The sequence below is a fragment of the Salvia splendens genome, chromosome 9 (assembly GCF_004379255.2).
Source record: "Salvia splendens isolate huo1 chromosome 9, SspV2, whole genome shotgun sequence".
In the NCBI taxonomy this organism is placed as follows: domain Eukaryota; kingdom Viridiplantae; phylum Streptophyta; class Magnoliopsida; order Lamiales; family Lamiaceae; genus Salvia; species Salvia splendens.
Genome location: NC_056040.1, coordinates 8,091,899 through 8,112,464, shown reverse-complemented (window position 1 = coordinate 8,112,464; position 20,566 = coordinate 8,091,899). Strand labels below are relative to the sequence as shown.

At 38.2% G+C, this 20,566-nt stretch overlaps 3 protein-coding genes and 1 pseudogene across 6 annotated transcripts; 2 read left to right on the top strand and 2 right to left on the bottom strand.

Annotated features, from left to right (window-relative positions):
• The first annotated feature begins 189 nt into the window (after nt 1-189).
• Nucleotides 190-3,543, top strand: LOC121748272 (metal-nicotianamine transporter YSL3-like). 3 transcript variants are annotated; one of them, XM_042142514.1, is made up of 8 exons: nt 190-444; nt 612-964; nt 1,346-1,518; nt 1,624-1,721; nt 1,800-1,934; nt 2,018-2,207; nt 2,285-2,399; nt 2,485-3,543. In XM_042142514.1, exons 1-8 carry the CDS (start codon nt 248-250, stop codon nt 3,417-3,419), a joined length of 2,196 nt encoding a protein of 731 aa, XP_041998448.1. In that variant the 5' UTR covers nt 190-247; the 3' UTR covers nt 3,420-3,543. The 3 variants fall into 3 exon arrangements, with proteins under 3 accessions (XP_041998448.1, XP_041998449.1, XP_041998450.1); XM_042142515.1 differs by having other exon boundaries at nt 303-444; nt 560-964; XM_042142516.1 differs by having other exon boundaries at nt 307-444; nt 563-964.
• Nucleotides 3,544-4,441: 898 nt separating this feature from the next.
• Nucleotides 4,442-6,060, top strand: LOC121748274 (annotated as a pseudogene).
• Nucleotides 6,061-6,275: 215 nt separating this feature from the next.
• Nucleotides 6,276-11,485, bottom strand: LOC121748466 (rab GTPase-activating protein 22-like). Of its 2 annotated transcripts, none has more exons than XM_042142840.1 (5): nt 11,018-11,485; nt 8,819-8,954; nt 8,628-8,677; nt 7,928-7,981; nt 6,276-7,770 (listed from the first exon to the last, which is right to left on the bottom strand). In XM_042142840.1, the coding sequence occupies exons 1-5, from the start codon at nt 11,275-11,277 to the stop codon at nt 6,528-6,530; spliced, it is 1,743 nt and encodes a 580-aa protein (XP_041998774.1). In that variant the 5' UTR covers nt 11,278-11,485; the 3' UTR covers nt 6,276-6,527. The 2 variants fall into 2 exon arrangements, with proteins under 2 accessions (XP_041998774.1, XP_041998776.1); XM_042142842.1 differs by having other exon boundaries at nt 10,722-11,162.
• A 941-nt stretch (nt 11,486-12,426) lies between these two features.
• LOC121749093 (uncharacterized protein At2g29880-like) lies at nt 12,427-14,772 on the bottom strand. The gene is made up of 4 exons (XM_042143701.1): nt 14,485-14,772; nt 14,306-14,413; nt 13,056-13,397; nt 12,427-12,969 (listed from the first exon to the last, which is right to left on the bottom strand). The coding sequence occupies exons 1-4, from the start codon at nt 14,770-14,772 to the stop codon at nt 12,427-12,429; spliced, it is 1,281 nt and encodes a 426-aa protein (XP_041999635.1).
• Between the last annotated feature and the right edge of the window lie 5,794 nt (nt 14,773-20,566).

The following is a 20,566-nucleotide window of genomic DNA, read 5'->3' as shown; positions in this document are numbered from 1 at the left end:
TGCGCACATTTTATTGCTTGTGTTTTAAAAAAGATAGTGACAATAAAAAGGTGGTAACGTTGATGATATGGCAAATTTTCTGCCTACCATTTGTTCAACAATCTAAAGTGGGATTTACTTAATTTCTCTAATTTTGTAGTACAAATAAAAACATTTAATGATGCCTGAATTTGTACTACTCCGGCTGTACTAGTACACAATTTCAACCAAATTATTCCTTTTGCAATGAATTCCAACTATTTCATTGATGGCTTTAAATTCAGGTTCTGTCCATCACAGACCATACTACATTGCGGTAAAAACCTCATTTTGCTTAAATTCGTTGAAATTTCAAATTCTAATCACGTGGAAGTGGGAGGTTTTGGTTGTGGAATTCATATATTTTGTGGGTTTTGCTGTAAATCCAATTTTCATCTTGTTCAGTGGAAGAAATCATATATACAGGTAAGAATTCTTTGTAAAATTTTATGTTTAATGATTTCTTTGAGTTCTTGAAAAAAAGACTTCTTGCTTTAGTTTGTATTGACATGAATTTCTTTGCCTTTTGTGATTATGATAGGAGATTACTTGCATTTTCCAGTTGTTGATTGTGAAATTGTTGGTATGGAAAGGGAAATGGGGAGTCATGAAAACAGAGAAATTGAGACTGAGAATTTGGGGGAAAATGGTGGGTTGCCAGATGACATGAAGAGGCTTCCTCCATGGGAAAAACAGATTACTATTCGAGGAATGATTGCTGGTTTATTTATTGGAATGATTTATAGTGTTGTGTCGATGAAGCTCAATCTGTCCATTGGGTTGGTGCCAAACCTCAATGTATCTGCTGCTCTTCTTGCATTCGTGTTCATTCGAACATGGACTAAACTGCTCGAAAAGTCTAATTTTACGACAACCCCCTTTACGAGACAGGAGAACACGGTGATCCAGACGTGTGCAGTTGCTTGCTATGCTCTCTCTTATGGAGGTCAGCATCTTTAACATTGGTTTGGTTTTGAATCACATGCTTTTGTTTTGAGCATTTGATTTAGTTTTGGTTTTGGTTTTGGTTTATATATCATGCTTTTGCTTTAAGCATTTGATTTGGTTTTAGTTCATATGTCATGCTTTTTTTGCTTTGAACATTTGATTTGGTTTTGGTTCATATGTTATGCTTTTGCTTTGAACCTTTGTTTGTTTTGGTTTATATGTTATACTTTTGCTTTGAACATCTGATTTTGTTTTGATTGCTTTGGTTAGGCTTTTCTTGGAAGAATAACATTGATTTCGTTTAGGATCATATGTTTTTCTCTTTTTCGAACATGTGATTGATTTGGTTGACTATATTGGTTAAACATTGTGGCATTAGGTGGTTTTGCATCCTATCTTTTGGGAATGAGTAGGAAGATATACGAGCAGGCGGGAGTCGACACACGGGGGAATTCGCCTGCGAACCTGAAAGAGCCAGCTCTTGATTGGATGATAGGATTCCTGTTTGTTGTTAGCTTTGTTGGTCTGTTAGCGTTGGTTCCTCTTAGAAAGGTATGCAGAAATAGTTTTTACCAACCTCTTAGAAAGGTATGCTGAAATAGTTCCAAGTCCTTCCGTTCGAAAAGTAAGGATCTCTGATTTTTGTTATTGTGACAGATCATGATCATAGACTACAAGTTACCATACCCGAGTGGAACTGCAACTGCTGTTCTCATCAATGGATTCCACACTGCCAAAGGAAACAAGATGGCCAAGTAGGCCTTCTTTCCATCTTTCCTACGTTAATCGAGTTAGTTCAAGCGTATGTGTATTTAGCTTGATCTTGATTTCAGGAAACAGGTCCGTGGATTCGGGAAGATCTTCTCATTCAGCTTCATGTGGAGCTTCTTCCAATGGTTCTATTCAGGTGGTGATCAATGCGGATTCGCCAATTTCCCCACTTTCGGGTTGAAAGCTTGGAAGCAAACGTACGTTCGCTGCAAACTTTACCATTTTGGTCTCGTGAATTGTTTATGCATAGCAACTAATTTGAAACAGCGAAATCCCACAGATTTTTCTTCGACTTCAGCATGACCTATGTCGGAGCAGGAATGATCTGCTCGCACCTAGTGAACGTGTCTCTGCTTCTCGGAGCCGTGCTCTCGTGGGGCATCATGTGGCCATTGATAGACCAACGGAAAGGGGATTGGTTCCCGAAAGATATCAAAGAAAGCAGTATGAAGAGTCTCAATGGTTACAAAGTATGCAACACCTAAAAACTTGTCATTTTCAATTCTTTTCCAACATAAAACTTATATGTTTTGTTATTGATTTGCAGGTTTTCATTTCAATCTCTCTCATTCTTGGTGACGGTCTTTACAACTTCGTTAAGACGTTGCTCTTCACGTTCCAAAGCATGCGAACGACGTTCAACAAGAAGAATCAGATCTCAGGTGATCAATTAATTTCTCTTTGTTTTGGAAGCAATGTTAATCTGATGTTCAAGAATCTGATCACTCTGTGTGTTCGTGGCGACAGAATCGGACGACAAGGATCAAAACACGGTAGATATCCGAAGGAACGAGGTTTTCAAGAGGGAGAGCATTCCGCTGTGGGTATCTTGCGTTGGCTACGTGTTATTCTCCGTCGTCTCAACCATAATCATCCCGATGATGTTCCCTCAACTCAAGTGGTACTACATCGTCGTCGTGTACATCTTCGCTCCGTCTCTGAGCTTCTGCAACGCATATGGGACCGGCCTTACGGACATGAACATGTCGTATAATTATGGCAAGGTTGCCCTGTTCGTCCTCGCGGCTCTGGGTGGGGAGGAGAACGGCGTCGTGGCGGGGCTGATCGGGTGCGGCCTCGTGAAGTCGATGGTCTCGATATCGTCGGACCTAATGCACGACATGAAGACCGCGCACCTAACCCTGACCTCCCCACGCTCGATGCTCGTCAGCCAGGCGATCGGGACGGCCATCGGGTGCGTGGTGGCGCCCCTCACGTTCTTCCTCTTCTACAAGGCGTTCGATGTGGGGAACCCTAACGGGAGCTACAAGGCGCCATACGCACTCATATATCGGAACATGGCCATTCTCGGTGTGGAAGGGTTCTCGTCTCTGCCTCGTCATTGCCTGGAGCTATGCTACGGGTTCTTCGGGTTCGCTGTCTTGGTGAACCTGTTGAGGGACATGGCGCCGGGGAAGGTAGGGAGATTCGTCCCTCTGCCGATGGCTATGGCAGTTCCGTTCCTGGTCGGGGGGGCGTTCGCAATCGACATGTGCATTGGGAGCTTGGCTGTGTATGTGTGGAATAGAATAAATAGGAAGGAGGCTGGATTGATGGTTCCTGCAGTTGCATCAGGTTTAATTTGTGGGGATGGATTGTGGATTTTGCCTTCTTGCATTCTTGCTTTGGCAAAGATCAATCCACCAATTTGTATGAATTTCTTTCCTGGGAAAACATCATAGGATTGTTAGATGATAGATTGTATTAGCTAATTGCAAAATCAGAGTGTAAATAGATATGGAATAATCAAAGTTTTGGCGATGATGGTAGATATAAAATAAATAAATTCAATCTTCATTAACAAAACATACTTGCTAGTATCTTTTACCAAAACTCGAGGCACAATGGTATATGCACTATACTAATATTTGAATTTATGTATGTAATGTAATACAATGGAGATTTGAATCACACTAGCATTCACACATTGGACTATTTATTTGACAATGTTTTCTTAAACCACATGGATCATTGTACCAAAATAAAAACAAATTGACTCTTTTAATTGTAGGAGTAGAACATTTATGGAGGTTGACATTAAATAATTATAATTATATTAAAAATTATGAATAGTAGTAAAATTTTAGATGAAGCCCTTTTCAATGCCGTTTACGATTTAATCAATTCACACCATTACATTTACAATACATGAATATTTTTATATTTTAGGAAGAGATACAAAAATTACACCATTTATTCCAAGATAAGTGATGCGTACTAGTTGACATAATTCCTATTTTGACAAAACTTATTTTTTCTTCTCTCTCTCTCTATTTTATTTATCTCATATTTTATTATTTATCAACTTAATTCACTTAACAACAATTTCTTAATTCCTGTAACAAAAAAAGTATTACTATCATTTAAATTGGGACAGATAAAATATTAAATATTAAAAATCAAAATGTAGATTTCTGTTACATGCAAATGTAAAAGAACTACTAGTATGGAGTACTACTTAAATTTAGAAGATGATTCTTGCATTTAATAAAAAGTACATTTATAAATGTGAGCACACAATTATATATTGTTAAGTCAGCTGTTTTATTAGCTACTACTATATATTTTAATTAAAATTTTCGACATTTTTGTTTGATAGTATAAAATAGTTACATAAATTAGCTAAAATTCCAATTTCTAGCAGACCACACGCGTGGGCCCCCCATGCCCAAAAAGTGAAATTTAATGAGTTTAAGGACCAACTGATAAATTCAGCACAACTATATATCTTCGATGATTTCAATACTCCACAGTCGATTCACCTGCATACAGATAGAGTCAATCCTGTCACACAGTCAAACGTTATCTCTCTGGTAAGCTCCTCTCGCTCCATTTCTTTCTGAGATTCTACCTTTTTCTGCGTAATTGCTTTTGGATCGTCGGTTTTCCATGTCTGTTGTGTGTTGGTCGTGGAGAATTTTGATTGTGATTGTGAGAATTTTGTGCAGAGTTGCGTGGGGAAATAATGTCGTCAGATCCAAAGCTTCACGTGTTTGAGGAAGTTGCGAAGCATAATAAGACGAAGGATTGTTGGCTCGTTATCAGTGTGGAAAGTTTCGATTAAAAAAATACATTTGATTCGTTTTCGTTGCAACAAAAATTAGGACTCCATGCGTTATTAATTTATTTTAAAATTTTCAATGAAAATCGGTTTCCTGGAGGTTTTGAGGTTTGACCGTTAATCGGATGCTGCTTTCGGTTTTTCACTTATTCATGCGATCAAAATTGCTATTGAACTTAATCAAGTATCCTAAGTTTGTCAATCTGATATGTGAAGCTTTTTTTGTTAATTTTATCAATTCAATAAAAGTCATGTTGGTGAAAGATTGTGATCCTCGATTTTCTTCTGTATGATTTGGGAGTTTGTTTTGTTGCTAGTATGTAGCTTCATGTTATGGTATTTTTAGCTTTCAAATGATTTAGAGAGGGAAAGAGAGAGAAACGTGTAGAAGATTTGTTTAACTGTATAGCTTAGATGAAACTCTTGAAGCAGCACAGATGGAAACCTGATTATACAAAATGGAGCAAAGATGAAGCTTGTCTTCGTGAGAGAGAGAGTTCGGTTGATTGGTTGAGATAAGTATGAGGTTTACAGTAATCTTTAATTTGGTTCTACCCTGTTACGGGCATCTAAAATCTGCTAAAATGTTGAGTGTTTGGTTGCATTTACGTTTGAGTTAATTTGTATGTTCATTAATCTTTCAAGAGATAGCATAGTATACTAACACGAAGATGGCGTATGCTAAATGGATTCTCCTCAGGTTTATGATGTGATTCCATTCATGGACGATCATCCCGGAGGTGATGAAGTTCTACTATCAGCTACAGGTAAATATAATCTTTCCAATGCTCGTATCGTTGTCATCAAACTCGACAAAGTTGGGTTCTTGAAATTGTTCGCTCATTACAGGGTAAGATGCAACCAATGACTTCGAGGATATTGGGCACAGCGATGAAGCTTGTGAGATGATGGACAAGTACTACATTGGGGAGATAGACCCGGCAACAGTTCCCTCGAAACACACTTTCTCCCAACCCCCGCAACAATCTGCTGCCCACAGCGCCAACAAGTCACCGATTTTGTCATCAGGATCTTGCAGTTCCTCGTGCCTCTCTTGATCTTGGGTCTGGCCTTTGCCGTCCGGCACTACACCAAAGAGAAATCATCTCAACTCATATAGGCATACCCTTACTTCTCAACTCCTCTTAGTTGTTAAGGATTCAACTTTTATCACCCTCGCTATCCAATATTTTTGGGTGTATGTTGAATGTATTAATTTTCAAGTAATAAGTCCATCCCAATAAAATAAAAGTATTTGGCAAGTTGTTATGTTTGATTGAGTATTTTTGTATTCATTATTTGCGCTATCCAATGGCAGCTAGCATTAAAATGACGTAGTTTTAATGCTTAGGTGATAAGAAAAACCATCCAACACCTTTTCGTTGTAGGATTCTTAACTGAAACTATAATCAGAGGTAGATACAAGCAGAGGGCAAAAACAACCGTTTAAGGTCTCACAGTGTTAGCAAGTTGATAATTAAATAGGCAAGCATAGAGTCATAACATTAATAAGCTTCAGCAGAAAATTTCCAATTGTAGAGATACAGATGGAATCAAGGATTTCTACTCGGAAATTGCCTCTATCAAAGACCCCTACTACGAGTTGCCTCAGAGCTTTGCTACTTCCCCAAAAACAAGCACCAAAGTTTGCTGCTTACCAAGAAACGACTAACAGAGAAATTCTTCCACGATAGACTTAGCAATAATTAGAGGGAACAAAATTACATACTCAACAAGTCTCGATCTTGTCATGGAGGTTGACAACCAAGTGGTGCGCATCATCCAGAAGCTTCCACACATCGAGATGCCCTGCCATCGAGTTGCACTCCCTAAGAATCTCGTCCATGCTGTTGTATTTTTCCACGATTTGCTTCCTCCTTTGCAGGACGGAAGCTGCAATTGCATACAGCAAGAGATCATCGGTTGGAGGGGCCCGCTGCCTGATCCTGCTCCAAGCAGACTTCCCTATACCAGCTCTGATTGCAGCCTGATCCGCCCACACGACTTCCCAGAGGCATAGAGTTTGGTCGAAAGTTAGTTCCCTTCTAAAGAGCACGACCACCATCCTGTATACGAAGAAGCAATCCTCAGCCTGGAGTTCCTCGAGATGCCTGTAGAGGTGTGAGTCCTTGTACTTGATGATTTTTGAGACGATGTTCAGCTGCCTTCTGATTCCCACTTCATCAAGTCGGAAATTGTGACGAGCCTTCTTCATGAAACCCACAAAGCACCAGAAAGCTTCATGGTCCTCTGTCACCACAGCTATTATAGGAGAAAGAAGATCACTCATCCCCTGACAATAGCCGATTTCAGGGTCATACATTGCATAGGCTTCAAGAATGGCTACCAAACGAGCAGCATGGAAGATCCTGCTAGGAATGAGATGTTCGTAATCCTTCAGCCTCGCTGCTTCAGCAGCGCGATGGGCTTTTGCATCTGTCACCGTAGCCTGTGATGGGGAGTATGATATCCAATCCTCATTGGCCCGAATAGCATCTAGCCGGATAATTCGCTGCCAGGTGGCAAAATTTTCCCTACTGAAGGGTTGAGACTGAACATCCGTGCTTGAAGGAGACGAATCCTCCTTTGAGGAGAGGTCATTTTCAGGGTCCTGGTCCTGTGTGCTTTCTGTTACGTCGAAAGTTTGACTTAATTCAGGATCATCTGAGGATTCAGACTCTGAGGATTCTGAGTCAGAGGTGACGTTGGAATCTGTAATTCTCTTTGAGCCCTCGTATTCATTCATGATTGAGCTGGTGGTATGACATTCCTCCTCATTATTATCGAATGCTTCCTCACTCGAAAGGGATTCTCTGGCACTCACCACCTCTTCAGAGCAAGGAGAATCCACCTCTTCAGTGATACTTCCACCACCAGCATTGCTTGTTTCACCATTTGCATTTAACTTACAAGGTTCACTGATATGTTTAAGGAGCTGGCGACACTGCCTCCGTAGTTTCTCATATTCCTTTCTGCATAAAGTAACAACCAATAAATCTACGGCCAAACCTTATCGACTTATTAAAGTTAAACATATAAATGGATGGGAGATTTTGGTAAAAAAAAAGGTAAAAGAGAATGAATAGAGTCCACTACATGGGTAACAAACTCATGTTTGTATGACTGTACCTGTTCTGGACCTTAGTAGTATCTCTTTCTTCTTTGGTACTTCTCAGGTCATAGCTGCAGAAAGAAGTCGAGATCATAATCATTATGACTAGGCCATATGCATATTCTTGATGTACAGAAATAAGCTTGAAAGCAAAACATTGGCAGGTCAAAATATATGTTAGTAATGTCAAACGCATGTTGATGACAGAGATGGCACTAACCCTCAACAAGGGGAAGTGAGGTCAGTACATCCTAAACATTAAAGCTAAGGACTGGATAAGGGGAACTTTTGTTGGACCAAAGAAGGAACACGAAAACTATGTTCAAAGACATTAATAATCAAATGGTTTATTACAAGCAAACACAATCATCAAGAAGCAATGGAGGTCCATGAAACCTAGTCTACCCTTACTCTTCAGTTATTTACATCTCACAAACAGAAATTAAACTATTAATGCAATGTTCATCCACAAGCAGAAAATGAGAAAACATTGCCACTCAGATATCTTATTCCTGAAATCCAAGCCCCTTGGCCTAGTGGTAAAGGGTGCTGGATACCGCGTCCATCTTGGAGGTCTCGAGTTCGAACCCTGGGTGGCGTAATTTGTCTTTCCACCTTGTTATAGGAGTTGATTTGTAATTATAAATATATGAAGTTAATTTTAAAAAAAAAAAAAAAAAAAAAAAGATATCTTATTCCTGAAGTGAGTAAACTTACACTCCGAGAAGAAACGGCCAAACCTCTCCCCTAATACTAGGATCAACACCCTGCACAAAGCAAGGTATAAAATCAAATCAAGCAGTTACCAACTACAACAATTAATTCATTTTGGCAAGCAACAATTCAAAAAGGATTCTTCGTAAGAGAAGAAAAATAAGAACTTGCATCTATATGTAAGCATAACTCACTCCGCTTCGAACTTTTTTCAGGAATTTAACTCCATTGTCACGGAGCTTTCCATCTGGAGTGAACAAACTTTTCCACTGCTGAGGTGAGAGTATATGCTTCCTTTTTCTCCGGGACCATGGCGATTTAAGGCGACCCCTGAAAATTGGCAATATCACCAATTATTCACTTGATCAATGAGAGGCCGTGTTAACAAAATTGAAAGAGTAAAAGGTTCCCAAGTCACAAGATTATTAGGCACAATCATGTTTGGTAGCATAAGGACAAAATTTACTAATTATCACTGTCTGCATATAACTCCAAAGAAAGAATTTGAGATGAAAAGAGCATATCCTTCCGCAGAAAAAGTATGAGATGAAAAGCAATACAGAGCATGCAGCATTATAAAGTTCCATAACTTAACAGTTAGCAATTAGAAAACGACCAGCTGATATTTGAACAAACTTGCTAACTCAAGTAACCACTCCAGAAAACTCCTTTAAATTCCACATGTTTGTTTAAAGGTTTATATTCAAAGAAGATGCTAACTGTCCACTAATACAAGAACCAGCACAGTAGCGATGTATTTTTCCATGAAGTAACTTGAAAGTACAAATAAACTTGTTAGCTTCTCTGTAGCTGTCCAAGAGAAAGGTTCATTCATCTTGCATCCTAGATAAAGCAACCAAAACACTTATCAGGCAACTAATACAAATACACAATGTTAAATAAGTGGAAGAGCCTATTAAATATCAACAGGTTCAGATGTTGGCATGGTTATATCTCTTTGATGTGTGAAAGTACTGGTTCTGTGGAATATCTAAAATATACTCATATATAATATATAATGCTGTCATTCAAGATATGAATGAATTGATGCAAAATATAGCTACTGGATGAGATTAGCAGGGTGAATTAAAACTTGAGGTAGCTGAATATGAACTACTGCTAAGGTTATAACACAAATGAACTAGACAACAACTGTTAGATATCACAAAGTTTAATCGGCCAACTTTCTGATTGAGGTTCTGGACATTAAAATCTTGAAACATAAACTGGACTCAACTTTCAACCTAGAGCATGAGGTCCACAACCTTGGTGTTTACAGCCATGCACAAAACATCACACAGTGATATAGCGTTCACAGCCATGCACAAAACCAGTTATATCAACACCTTAAAATATGTTGAAAGACAATAGTGTATTCAAATTATTGAGAAAATATAGATACTTTATGGTCGCATACTAAATCTCCCAAAAAGGTTCCAGGTCTATAAAGCTTGATTTGATGTAAAAATTTGATCTTCCATCTTGTTCAAGAATCAAGACTTCAAAGAAGCTTCAGAGAAAATCGATGTACAGTCACTGGAAAAGCAGGTCAATAGCCAATTTCTACTTCGAGGGAGATTTCATTTTTCATCCCATCTATATCCTTTTCCTACTTGGACTAAACTACAAATGTAAATACAATGACTCAATATTTAGAAGTTTACAACCTTGGTGACCTTGCATAAATTACACTTTAATTTGACAAAATCCAATATAAGGGCAAGAATGAGTGTTTTATTAATCAAGCACTAATTATTCAACAACAGTCGATCATTCAAAGTAGTATATTGGCCCATTTTGGCTGACAAATAAAAAAAATATTTCACATTACCAAGTCAAATTAATACTACTTATTACTCTTATACTATCAATCCTAACAACTAAACTAACTGAAGCGTACACCTAGGGCGATGACAAGCAACACGAAGAAATGGACAGCTATGAATCGAGCTGCAAAGAAGCGGCAGATTGAATGGTGGGTAAGTGATATGAGATTGAAGAAAGCTCATATTTTGGAAGTATAAACTCAAGATCTGAACTTAAAGATTAGAAAAAAACTAAGTAGGTGTTTTAATTTAGAGAGAGAAAGAGACTCACCGATCAGAAGAGGAAGAAGAACAAGAGGCCGGTGAGGAGTTGGAGGAAGCTACTATGAACAGAACCGATCTCAAATGAATCCACGACGAAGACGGTGGAGACGAAGACGTATTTGAAGACGGTGACGAAGATTTTGACGAAGTATGACTTCGTCTTAGAGCTCTCATCTATGAACTCTTTATCAGTTATCACTCCTAAATTTTTCACAAATTTTTCCCCGAATCTAATTAAATTAAGTCTCCCTTGGGTTTACAACACCGGATTCAGAAAATTTCCGTCACACTGTAGCTCTTTACCTAGAAGTGTAGAAGACTGCGGCGGCTAAGGCGAGGCCAGCAAACGCCGTGAAGGCGAGGGTCAGGCCGCCGTTGGACGCCGCATCCCTCCAGAATCCTCCACCGCCGCCGCCTCCGATGAACACCACGCTGCTCAGGTCGCCGATTCTGCTCCCGATGGCTTGGACCGCCGCGGCGCCGCCGGCTAGCATGGGGTGGATGCGCGGAATGACGAATCTGCCCCTGGGAAGATGTGACACGCCTTGTTGATTCTCCACCATCAACCAACTGAATACCACCAGCAACCGCTTTAATGCTTCCTCCTCTCCTCTTTTTCTTTCACTCTGCTTTCCTTTTCCACTTTTTGTGTGGCTATTTATTTTGATTTCATTTTTTTTTCTTTGAGGGCTTTTGTCTTCTCTCTGCGATGATGCGATCTATGTATCCATAGATTTTCTCTCTCTAGAGTTTTGCTTTTGGAGAGAGCTTGGGAGTAAAACGACGCCGTGTAAACCGTTATGAATGAAATGACCATTGACCACCTTTGTGTTAGTGTCATTTTTTAAATTTAAATATACTAAAGTACTTTGAATTAAATGATTTAAGGTGAAAATAAAATTAAACCACAATGTGGTGGGCTTGCTTTGCGTACTAGGCTCGAGATCAAATTCGATCATTCTATGACTGATTATCAATAATAAGCACTTCTAACTTTATATAGTCCAAAATTATCATTCGAACTGAGAACGAGTCATGAGGTTATCTCATCCTCGGCCTTTTATCAATCTATTCATTGTAGAATACGTGTCGCACAAAATATAAATATAAGCGGCATGGTGTGATGTTCTTAGACTTATCACTAACAGTCTATTCAAAATTTCAAATTCAAGTTATTGGATTCTAAAAAAAATTTTCTTATTTTGAATCTCATTTTTTTCATTTTTGATCTAATGTTTGATATGTGGAGACAGTGGAGTAGATTCTAGTTATTCATTCGAATTTAGCTAACACCTTAGGGCATGTTTGATTGTCAGGAAAGTAAAGGAAAGGAAAGTTGGCAGGGAAAATGATTCACAGGAAAGTGATTCCTAGTAATATGATTCCCAACAATTTTACTTTCCTGTGTTTGGAAAATGTCAAGATTTTGAATTCTATATTAACTTTAAATGCTAAACTAAAAAATACAACAATTAATCAAAATATATATATCATCCGTCTAATATCAATAATGCTAATTAAATATATAACTTAAATATAATTCCCTTTATATGCAGCTAATAAATTTTGAAAATATAAAAAACACAATACAAAAATTATTTTTAAAAAAACCACAGATTGAATTTAATTATAAAAACAAATAATCTTTAGCTAGTCAATAACATGAAATTGAAGAAGTCTAGTTTGTCAGCAAAAACGTAAAAAAAGTAATTTCATCCTAATAGTTCTATTAGAAACATCTTTTTCGCCCCTTCATCATGAAGAGTGAAAAAGTAATCTAATAAATCAGGATCTCGAACAAGTTTCATTGCAGCTTTTTGTCTCTGAGAATCAGTCAACGCTTCAATCTCTTGCAATTTCTCATAAAGCATATGACGATTGTCTTTTTTCTCTTTGTCACCTCCGGTAACACTTTCCAAAATCTTGTTCATTTGATCATTCGACTTATCCATATACGCAACAAGCACATTAGTCATTCGCTCCAAACTTGATATGAAACCATCTGAACTTCTTCTCCTCTTACGATCAAGTCTTTTTGAAGTTCCTTCGTCGCGAGGTGTAGTTAATGAAGGTACACCATCTTCACCAGATTCTCCATCTACTTGATCTACATTTTCTTCTCTATCTAATTCCTCAACTACATCTAATGGAACTTCAGCATGTAATCCAGCAGCTCTATCTTTACCCCATACAATTGATAGTTGATCAAAGTAAGGGAAAGACTTGTTTTTCATGAAAGTACAATCTGGATGGCTCTACACACAATAATACAATTTCATTATAATATGTTCGACATGCAACAAATAAATAAAAAAGGAATATGAAATATACAAATTGTTACCTTCAAATAATCAGCCCAAACATCCGCACTTGCAGTAACACATTTTCTTTCATCATCCCAGCCAAAGCCACTCAATTCTCCATTAGCACGTACATCATAGATAGCATGATATTGTTTTTTCAATAACTTACAACGAGATTCGATGTGTGGCTTTTCTTTAAGACCATTACCTGGAAGCTTTTCTTGCAATATTTTTTCCAACTCCTTTTGATAACCTTTTCTCAACCCACTTCCACTTTCACCATCCCAATTCTTACTCCTCTTCAACTCAACAATAGATTCTACAAGTTTTGCATCTTCTTCAATAGTCCATACATGATTACTCTTTCCTCGGCGAGCCATCTGAAAAAATGAAAGAAACAAGTACAGTACAGTACAATTTAAGTTATTTACCCCTATTATATGAATGAGCTTCATACATAAATACAAAACACAAAAGAAGCAAGATACTGAGATTCTTGATATCAAACATAGAACATAAATATACTAGAAATTAACATACATGTTATGATATAAAAGATACAAAAATTCAAACCGAAAGCTAAAAGAAATTATCGGATATTATGAAAGGAAAAAGTAAAATAGTAATATCAAGCAACATGTCTACTTTCCATCCACTGACTAAACATTCCATTAGCTAAATTATATCTCCAATTTGTCCACTCTTGAGTTGGTTCAACAGAAATAATTGATTCTCCATCTAGTCCAACAACCTCTTCTTCATTTCGCAAATTGTCACCATAATCATTTTCAATAGGATCAACTGGCATATGTTCTCTAATGTGATTTTGAAGAAGACAACATGCCATTATAATTCTTCCTTGTTGCTTGATTGGATAAAAATTTGGATTCCTAATAATGCCCCAACGCATCTTTAGCATACCAAAGCACCTCTCAATAACATTTCTAGCCGACGCGTGCTTCATATTAAAAAATTCTTCTGGAGTTGTTGGTTGACGCCCATTCCTCCATTCACTAAGATGATATCTCTGTCCTCTAAAAGGAGCAAGAAAGCCTTTTCCATTTGTGTAACCCGCATCCACTAAATAGTAGTAACCTAATTTTAAAAAATATATTAATTAGACTATTCATATATATTGAATTAAAATTTTAAAAGTGTCTAGCTACGTACCATCTTGTATTGGTAACCCATTTCTTCTACTTAAAGCATCTCGAAGCACTCTACCATCTGCCGTTGAACCTTCCCAACCCGCAAGTACATATATAAATTGCATGTCTTGTGAACATACTCCTAAAACATTTGTAGAAGTATGACCTTTTCTATTGCGATATCTAGGTTTATCAACCTCGGATACTTTCACTTCAATGTGGGTACCATCAAGAGCTCCTATGCAATTCTACAATTTTAACTCAATCAATATTAAAGATATTTGTGTATATAATGAAAAAGAAGGTGTTTTTAGGATACCTTAAACCATTTCCATTTCGCATCAGTTGAATCCTCAGATATAGAGGATGGAGCTTTTAGTAAATGACCTTGAAGCCTAAGAACTACATTTAGTACCCTATTGAAATATCTACTAATTGTTTCGCCTGACCGCATGAAATTAGTTTTCATTGTACGATTCTTTTGATGATGGGCTAGGATGTACAAAAATATAGCAACTTGCTCATCAACTGTCAGGTTATTCGTAGGTCTTAGTCGTCCAATAGTTCCAAGCATGTGAACTAGGCGCCTAAATGTATATCTATCCATACGTAATTGTTCATGACATGTGGTATCACTCTCATAGATCAGTCTGTGAATGTAACGTGATCGGTCAATCTCACTCACGGAATATGGGGTCTTTAAATAATATACTCGATAGTGATGTGCAACAATAGCTCTAATCATAAGCATCATTAGCTTCAATGTATCCATTCTCTTCATATGCATACTAATTAGAAGGCAAAGATGTTTTCCCAAATTTGATTTTACTTTCATCATCCTTGCCAAGAGACCCAAGAGACCCTTAAGCAAGTCTAATATAAAGCTAATAACACTAAATAATTAGAATCTACGCGGCAATGCATCATAAGCATAATTAAAGCTATGAGCCTGTGACTTCGTTATCCCATTCACCACGAATCTACGCTGCAATACATCTCCATCCCTTAAATATCAACGCGCGCACTCTCTCTCTAAATGCTCCGACTAAATATTTTTTTGCAATTTATAATTGACGTATTAAAAGACAAAGGATTTCAACAGAAACCTAGAATATAAATCATAAATTTCTTGATAAGAAGCAAAAATCTTACTTGTTATTGAAGAATTTGGACAGAGTTTCGCCTGACTGCAAATCAAAAGTGAAGGTGTAGAGAATAAAAAGGAACCGTGAATAAATAGAATAGAAGATGAAAATTTTTGTGCATATATTTTTTGCGTATCTTTTGCTGGAAAAAAACTTATATTTTGTGCGTGTATAGGATTCTCATATTGGGGAAAAAGAATAACTAGGTTAGGCAAGGGAATCATAATCCGCATATTTTGCCCAACTTTCCACATTTTTAGGATTCTTATTACTTTCCTAATTTCTTTAAAAATCAAACAAACATTGGAATTTAAAAATTGAGGAATTAAATTACTTTCCCTGCCAGAATCCGGGCAACCAAACATGCCCTTATAGTATTTTTGTTATTCAAAGAAAAAATTACTTTTGTTTAAAAATACGATATAGATTGGCACGCTCCACAAGTTATTCCTTATTCACACCACAAGTCAACTAACTACTAAAATTTAGTGAGTTTGGACATTCAAATTATATGACTACTAGTATTATTTTATAAGACCATATTACTAATTCATTTTGTCTCGTTATTTGGTCGTTGGACTGTGCGCCTTATTCATACCTTGAAGTGCAGAGATCAATTTTATCTAATATTGAAATGAAATTATATCTTAAAAACAATTTTATGCTTAAATTAAACGAATTTCTAATTTACGGGAGTAATTACTATATGCAGACGTTAAGAAAATGTGGACAATTGGACATAATGATTTTGAGAAATTAGCAAATGTCCCACCATACTCAATTAATGACTTCGCATTGACGCTAAATAATTATAGGATGTATTGATTATTGTTTCTAGGAGATCACTCCTAATCTCTTATAATGGCCGATTTAAGTGGAGTCCGGAGGTTGGCAATTCCCATTACTAATTTCGGGTTTCATTTTCATTCTTCGTCTATCATCCATTTTTATACATAATTTAGTATAAAAGGCTCAAGCAAAAAATATGATAAATTGGCAATATAAAATGTATCCAGCATTCAGTTAGAGATTTGAAACGCTTATTTTTTTTAGCAATAAATATATTTATCACAAACAATAAAATTGAACAATGAGCACCTCTGTTTTATTAACAAATCGACGTGTAAGTTAAGTAGGGTATGGTATGATTAAACAGTGGTTTGTTAACAAATAATTTTGTCATTGTTTATTTATCTATATTTATTTGAGGAAAGGGACCCCTAAATGGCTAAATCATAAGTCTTCTTATCTAAACTCTCTTTATTCGCATTGTTCTTTTCTTTTTGTTTCCCCTTTCCTTTTGATGATTGTACTTAGCTTTGTGTTTGTTATGAAAGTATGCAAAAGTTCGATGATGACAACCATGCGAAAAAGAAAGAACACTAGAGTTTTACGTGGTTCGATCGTAAGATCTACGTCCACGGCCAAAGGCAATATGATTCAGTATATTGAGAAATATGCAGAGATTTACAATCACTCAAGAACTCTCTCCAAGAACTCAACACCTCTAATCTAATTCTAAACCAAGAACTAATCAAGTGATAGTTTGGAGACTCTTTTCTTGAATATCGAAGTAGCTGATTAACTATTTCAGATGCAGCCTTCGTCTGCTTTATATCAGTCCCTTCATCCTCCAACGGCTCTCTTGAGATGTTAGTTATCAAACCAGTTATAACTGTTCCAACGGCTACTTCCCGTTTCTTGGTTTGCATCAACATGCCGAAGTGCTGCATGATGCCGAGCTCAGTAAAATGCCGAGCTCAATGAAATGCCGGACTCAATAAAACGCCGAGCTCAATAAAACGCCGAGCTCACCGAGCTCAATAAAACGCCGAGCTCACCGAGCTCAATAAAAACGCCGAGCTCAATAAAACACCGAGCTCAATAATATCTTGAACGAGCTCAACCTCTAACAAATCTGCAGCTGTTGAGAATGACATTGATTTTAGCTTGCTGCATCCAACGGTGATTGTGAGATTATACTCCAACAAACTCCACCTTAATCTCAGAATCAACAATGAATCATAATCCTCTGACAAAACCTCAAACTCATCACTCCACAAGTCCCACCAGCCCCAAACAGTATTTAAACTTCATGGCTGGCAACGGCTTTGTCAACATATCAGCCGCATTATGCTCAGTGGATATTTTCACCATCTTGACTTCACCTCTCTGTATTTCATCCCTTATGAAGTGCATCCGCACATCTATGTGCTTACTTCTTTCGTGAAACACTTGGTGTTTGGCAAGGCATAAGGCGCTGCTGCTGTCACAGTTTATCTCCACTGTATCTTGCTTCTCCCCAAAATCTTCTAGGATTCCCTTCAGCCATATTGCTTCTTTCACAGCCTCTGTCATTGCCATGTACTCAGCTTCCGTAGTAGATAAAGCAACCACATGTTGTAATCCAGATTTCCAGCTTATAGCAGTGCCATTTAGGGTGAACACATATCCAGTTTGAGATCTCCTATTATCTCTATTTGATGCATAATCAGAATCGCAAAACCCCACCAGTGCTCCACCTTGATCCTTACAATCTGCTTTGTACAACAGACCATAATCTGAAGCACCCTTCAAGTATCTGAGCAACCACTTCAATGCTATCCAATGCTCTCTCCCATGGTCTGACATAAATCGGCTAGTAACACTTATAGCCTGAGCCAAATCTGGCCTTGTGCATAGCATTGTGTACATTATGCTTCCTATGATGTTTGCATAAGGTATCTTGCTCAGCTCTCTCCTCTCTGAGTCATTCTTTGGTTTCTGATCCATGCTCAACTTAAAGTGAGCAGCCAATGGTGTAGAGACAGGTTTGAAGTCATCAGCCTGAAATTTCTTCAAAACTCTCTGGATGTAATTCCTCTGCAACAACCTGAGCTCTCTCTTTGGCCTATCCCTCAGTATATCCATGCCAAGGATTCTCCTTGCATTTCCAAGATCCTTCATTTCAAACTTGGATTCCAGTTCAGCCTTGATTCTCTCAATCACTCCCAGATCTGCTCCTGCCACAAGCATATCATCAACATACAAAAGTAGAAAAGCAATTGGTACACCATTCCTTTCTCTGATGTAAACACAGCTATCATACTGCGATTTTCTGAAACCAATACTCATCATATGCTCATCAAACTTGAGATACCACTGCCTACTACTTTGCTTCAATCCATACAAACTTCTCTTGAGCAAACACACTTTGTCTTCATTCCCAGCCTCCATGAACCCCTCGGGTTGATGCATATATATTGTTTCTTCAAGTTCACCATGCAAGAAGGCTGTCTTGACATCGAGTTGGTGTAACTCCCAATCATACTTTGCAACAAGAGCAAGCAATATCCTGATGGAACTGTGTTTTACAACCGGAGAGAACACATCATTATAATCAATCCCCTCTTCTTGAGTGAATCCTCTAGCAACAAGCCGTGCCTTAAACCTGACACTCTCAACTTCACCAACTTCAATCTTCATCTTGAAGATCCATTTGCAGCTAATAAGCTTTTGGGTCCCTGGATTCTTCACCAAAATCCAAGTATGGTTTTTGAGTAGTGACTGGATCTCTTCTCTCATAGCTGCAAGCCATTTCTCCTTTTCCTTACTCGACATAGCTTCAGCATAGGTGGATGGCTCTAAGCACTCCAATACCTCAGCAACACAGAGAGCAAAAAAACTCATCTCATAATCACTGAACCTGGCTGGCTTTCTGATCTCTCTTCTATTTCTGTCCCTGGCTATAATATGTGATCTCTGACCATCATCAATCTGATCTCGTTGCTGGGGTTGCTGTGGACTTGAAGCTTTATGGGAGCTTGAAGCTCCACCTCCATTCTGATCATCTGGATCACTAGGTGGTGGCTGGCCATGCTGAACTTCTTGATCAATAGATACTCTTTCACCCATCTGATCCTCAGTCTTCAAGAATGGCATATGATGCTCATGGAAGACCACATCTCGGCTCACAATTATCTTCTTGTTCCCTTCTTCAGTGCACCACAACCTGTACCCTTTTACTCCATGTTGGTACCCAACCATCACACATTTCTGAGCCCTTGCATCAAGCTTTCCCTGCTTGCAGTGGGCATATGCTCTACAACCGAACACCTTGAACTGATTGTACTCTCTATCTCCACCATACCATCTAACATCTGGGATTTCATTTCCTATAGCTGATGATGGAGAACTGTTAATTAGCACTGCAGCAGTACACACTGCCTCCCCCCAGAACATCTTTGGCAGGCCTGATGATAAAAGCATGCATCTGACTCTATCGAGGAGTGTTCGGTTCATTCTTTCAGCAACTCCGTTTTGTTGCGGATTAGCCGGGACTGTCCTATGCCTTTGTATCCCATTTGATTTGCAGAAAGACTCAAAATCTTCAGATAAGAACTCCAGCCCGTTATCAGTCCTCAAGCACTTGAGAGTGGTGGATTTCTTCAGCTTCATCTCTGTGCACCATTCTCTGAATTTTTCAAAAGCTTGTGACTTCTGCTTTAGGATGTATATCCAGACTTTTCTGCTATAATCATCTATTATCGACATGAAATACCTGCCTCCTCCCATAGAAGCAGGCTGAGCTGGACCCCATAAATCACAATGCGCATAGTCAAGAGGTAATTTGGAGGTGTGTTTACCAGCCTTGTATGGTAGCTTCTTGCTCTTTCCCAGAGCACAGTGTTCACATTCCTTGAACCTCTGATCACTTCCAGCCGGAATGACCCCTTTCTTGATCAGTTCTCTCATCCCACTTTCTCCAAGATGGCCGAGCCTCTTGTGCCACAGACTCATATCAGAGTCCTCTGCAAGATTCACTGAAGCAACAACAGTTTCTGCTACTAGATAATATAAACTGTTTCTTCTCTCAGCAATCAGCAAGATTTTTCCATTAAGTGAGACATTCATATAGCCTTTCTCAGAAGAAAACCTGAAACCTCTAGATTCAAGCATGCCAAGTGAAATCAAATTCCTCTTAATCTCAGGAATGTACCTGACTTGAGTAAGCAGTTTTGTTGATCCATCATGAGCTCTCAATCTGATATCTCCAATGCCTTTGATGTAGCACATCTGATCATTCCCCAACATTACTGACCCGGTTGCCTCAGAAAGGTTTTCAAACCAAGCTTTGTTGGAACAAATATGGAAGCTGCACCCGGAGTCCATTATCCAAGAACTCTCTATCCCACCACTCACCACATTCATGATCTGGGGTGGATCTGTGTCTTCTGCAAGATCAGCCTGATTTTGGGTAGCCTTCTCTTCGTTTTG

Bases quoted from the DNA above. Each gene is read 5' to 3' on its own strand.
- LOC121749093 (XM_042143701.1), bottom strand. From the start codon at position 14,772: ATGGATAGATATACATTTAGGCGCCTAGTTCACATGCTTGGAACTATT. The intron at 14,414-14,484 runs GTATCCTAAAAA...TTAAAATTGTAG, and splicing joins CGAAATGGAAATGGTTTAAG to AATTGCATAGGAGCTCTTGA. The intron at 13,398-14,305 runs GTATGTTCACAA...TCATTTTTTCAG, and splicing joins CTTCTACAAATGTTTTAGGA to ATGGCTCGCCGAGGAAAGAG.
- LOC121748272 (XM_042142514.1), top strand. From the start codon at position 248: ATGGCTTTAAATTCAGGTTCTGTCCATCACAGACCATACTACATTGCG. The intron at 1,519-1,623 runs GTATGCAGAAAT...TTATTGTGACAG, and splicing joins CGTTGGTTCCTCTTAGAAAG to ATCATGATCATAGACTACAA. The intron at 2,208-2,284 runs GTATGCAACACC...ATTGATTTGCAG, and splicing joins AGAGTCTCAATGGTTACAAA to GTTTTCATTTCAATCTCTCT.
- LOC121748466 (XM_042142840.1), bottom strand. From the start codon at position 11,277: ATGGTGGAGAATCAACAAGGCGTGTCACATCTTCCCAGGGGCAGATTC. The intron at 8,678-8,818 runs GTGAGTTATGCT...TGCTTTGTGCAG, and splicing joins TGAAAAAAGTTCGAAGCGGA to GGTGTTGATCCTAGTATTAG. The intron at 7,982-8,627 runs GTAAGTTTACTC...TTCTTTCTGCAG, and splicing joins TGGCCGTTTCTTCTCGGAGT to CTATGACCTGAGAAGTACCA.